This window comes from Oryzias melastigma, linkage group LG9 (assembly GCF_002922805.2).
Source record: "Oryzias melastigma strain HK-1 linkage group LG9, ASM292280v2, whole genome shotgun sequence".
In the NCBI taxonomy this organism is placed as follows: domain Eukaryota; kingdom Metazoa; phylum Chordata; class Actinopteri; order Beloniformes; family Adrianichthyidae; genus Oryzias; species Oryzias melastigma.
Window position 1 is genome coordinate 21,314,421 of NC_050520.1, and position 2,124 is coordinate 21,316,544.

The 2,124-nt window shown below is 39.2% G+C and overlaps 1 protein-coding gene across 1 annotated transcript in view; it reads right to left on the bottom strand.

The window, feature by feature from the left end:
* The window catches only part of LOC112148565 (arrestin domain-containing protein 3), a gene marked incomplete in the record, with an annotated part of 6,988 nt that continues 4,864 nt past the window's right edge, over nt 1-2,124 (bottom strand). The window contains 2 exon segments of the mRNA XM_024275784.2: nt 1-1,542; nt 1,672-1,928. Coding sequence (XP_024131552.1) covers nt 1,009-1,542; nt 1,672-1,928 — 791 coding nt within the window.

The following is a 2,124-nucleotide window of genomic DNA, read 5'->3' on the forward strand; positions in this document are numbered from 1 at the left end:
TCCATAAAAAGTAACAAATTTATTTACAAGAACAAAAACCACCAAACAATAACCAAGTGTGAAGCAAAAACGCTTCAGGGTGAACCAAGGCCAAAAATAACAAACAAAAACCCAACTAACTCAACCCAAGGAGCTTACCTGCAAAAGAAACGAGGAAAACGAGATGTGCCCTCTCAAGGGGCTGATCCTCCCAGTGTTTAGAAATGTAAAACAGGTTAAAATAAATGTTTCAACTTATATAATCGATAAAGATTCAGGCACTTAGTAAAATCAATAAAAAGTCTGTAAAAACAACTTCTAAGTTAAAATATTAAGATGAATAAAACATAAAAACAAAAATGACTGGCTTTGAAGTTGTGAAAGTACCGTTTACATAAAGCTGTAGAGACATATTTTCAAAAAAAATTCTGGGTAGTACAATATTAAGTGTCTCTCGATGCATACTTTGACAGCAACTATTACTGGTTAAAGCTTTCTAGTAAGCTCTTAACATTAATAAAGTATTATTTTGGCATACAACAGCCCACCAGTAAACATTGTTCTCTTGTGAAGAACTTTTAACCCTTCCGCTCTCCTTAGCTTGTTTACATTAAAAGTGGGGTCATCTGGACCCCACAAGACAGTGCGCTGAACTTTTTTTTATTATTGATTTTTGAGTTTCACTAGTGTCCATGGCAGACATAAAATCCTGTCCACCTTTGTCCACATTTGTCATGGAAAGAATCACACATCAATATGTGGTTGGAGTCATCTGGACCCCAAAGAAGAGGAAAAGTTAAATGCTAATCCTTTGTTAGCATGCCATTTGCATGCCTTACACAGCAAGTCACAAGGCATCTATGTGGTACTTTATTGAGGTTATTAAAACCGTGTTCCTACTGAGTGGTCTGGTCCAGTCTGGTCTAGTCAGGAGTAGTACGGTCTGGTCCAGTTAGTTCTGACAAGCTGGAAGCCTCAGTTGAAACAAGGCGTAAATGTCAGATATAAGGAGTGGATGATATAAATAGATTACTTTGATGGAGTTTTGTCTCCCTGAGAAAGGAAATCTTCATTCATCACAGGTGAAGAAAACAAAGAGCTGTAGGCCGGCGGTGCTAGAGAAGGTGGGGAAAATTGTGGCTCCATGGGTGGGGCTGATGGAGGTTGGTCAATAGGTGTGCCAGTGGGTGAGAGGTAAGGTGTAGAAACTGCAGATCCGTAAGGAACAGGCTGCTGTGGCACTGCTCTGCCGTAGCCCTCAGACACTGGAGGCAAAGGAGGGTACATGCCTGGAGGAGCAGCATGAGGCTGTGAGTCACCTGGGTACTCTGGAGGAGGTGCTGAAAATCCCTGACCTGCAGGGTATCCGTAACCGCCTACTTGAGGAGGTACAGGGTAAGGGCCCATAGAGACAGCAGGCTTAGGAAAGTCGCTGTTGCTCGGGCCACCAAAATCACTAGGACCAGTGACGTCACGCTGAAAGCGAGAAACTACGTCGGAATGTAAAATAGTTATGGGAAAGACTATCTTTGGATCGAAAGACAAACTAATGTCCAGGTACACCTAAAAAGACAAAACACAAGTCAATCCATAAATGACTTCCTTAATAAAAACAGAATTTGAAATTTGAAGGAGAATTCTTTTTCTTTAAAAAAAAAAACAAAATAGCAACAAATTCAAAAAGCGACAGACCTTTAAGGTGTATTCGAGTTTAATTATATCACAGTTCTGGATTGATGGTGCCTGATTGGCAGGAATCTTCATGACACACTTGAGTTCTTTTTCGTCATTTTGCTCAATGGAGTCAAAAACCATCCTACTGATTTCTTCTGTGGAACTCTTGGAAGTTCCTTTGGCGTAGAAAGTGACTGTTTTTTTGAAACTTAACTTGGGTGTCACTTTTTTGGAGGAAGAGTTTTTAACTGATAAAACAAGTTCCATCCTTTCACCTGCAAATGAAAACATGGTTCAAATTATTTTCACTGAACATTCAGCTGACATGCAACACCCAAGTCAAAATAAAAGTAGGAAAAAAAGTAATCACTTTAGTCTTTTTGAATTTAAAAGCTTGTATTATTATTAGAGTATTGCTTACAGTTCTAAAGTAGGAATCACATTATCGATAAGCAGTTTGTTTTACCAACA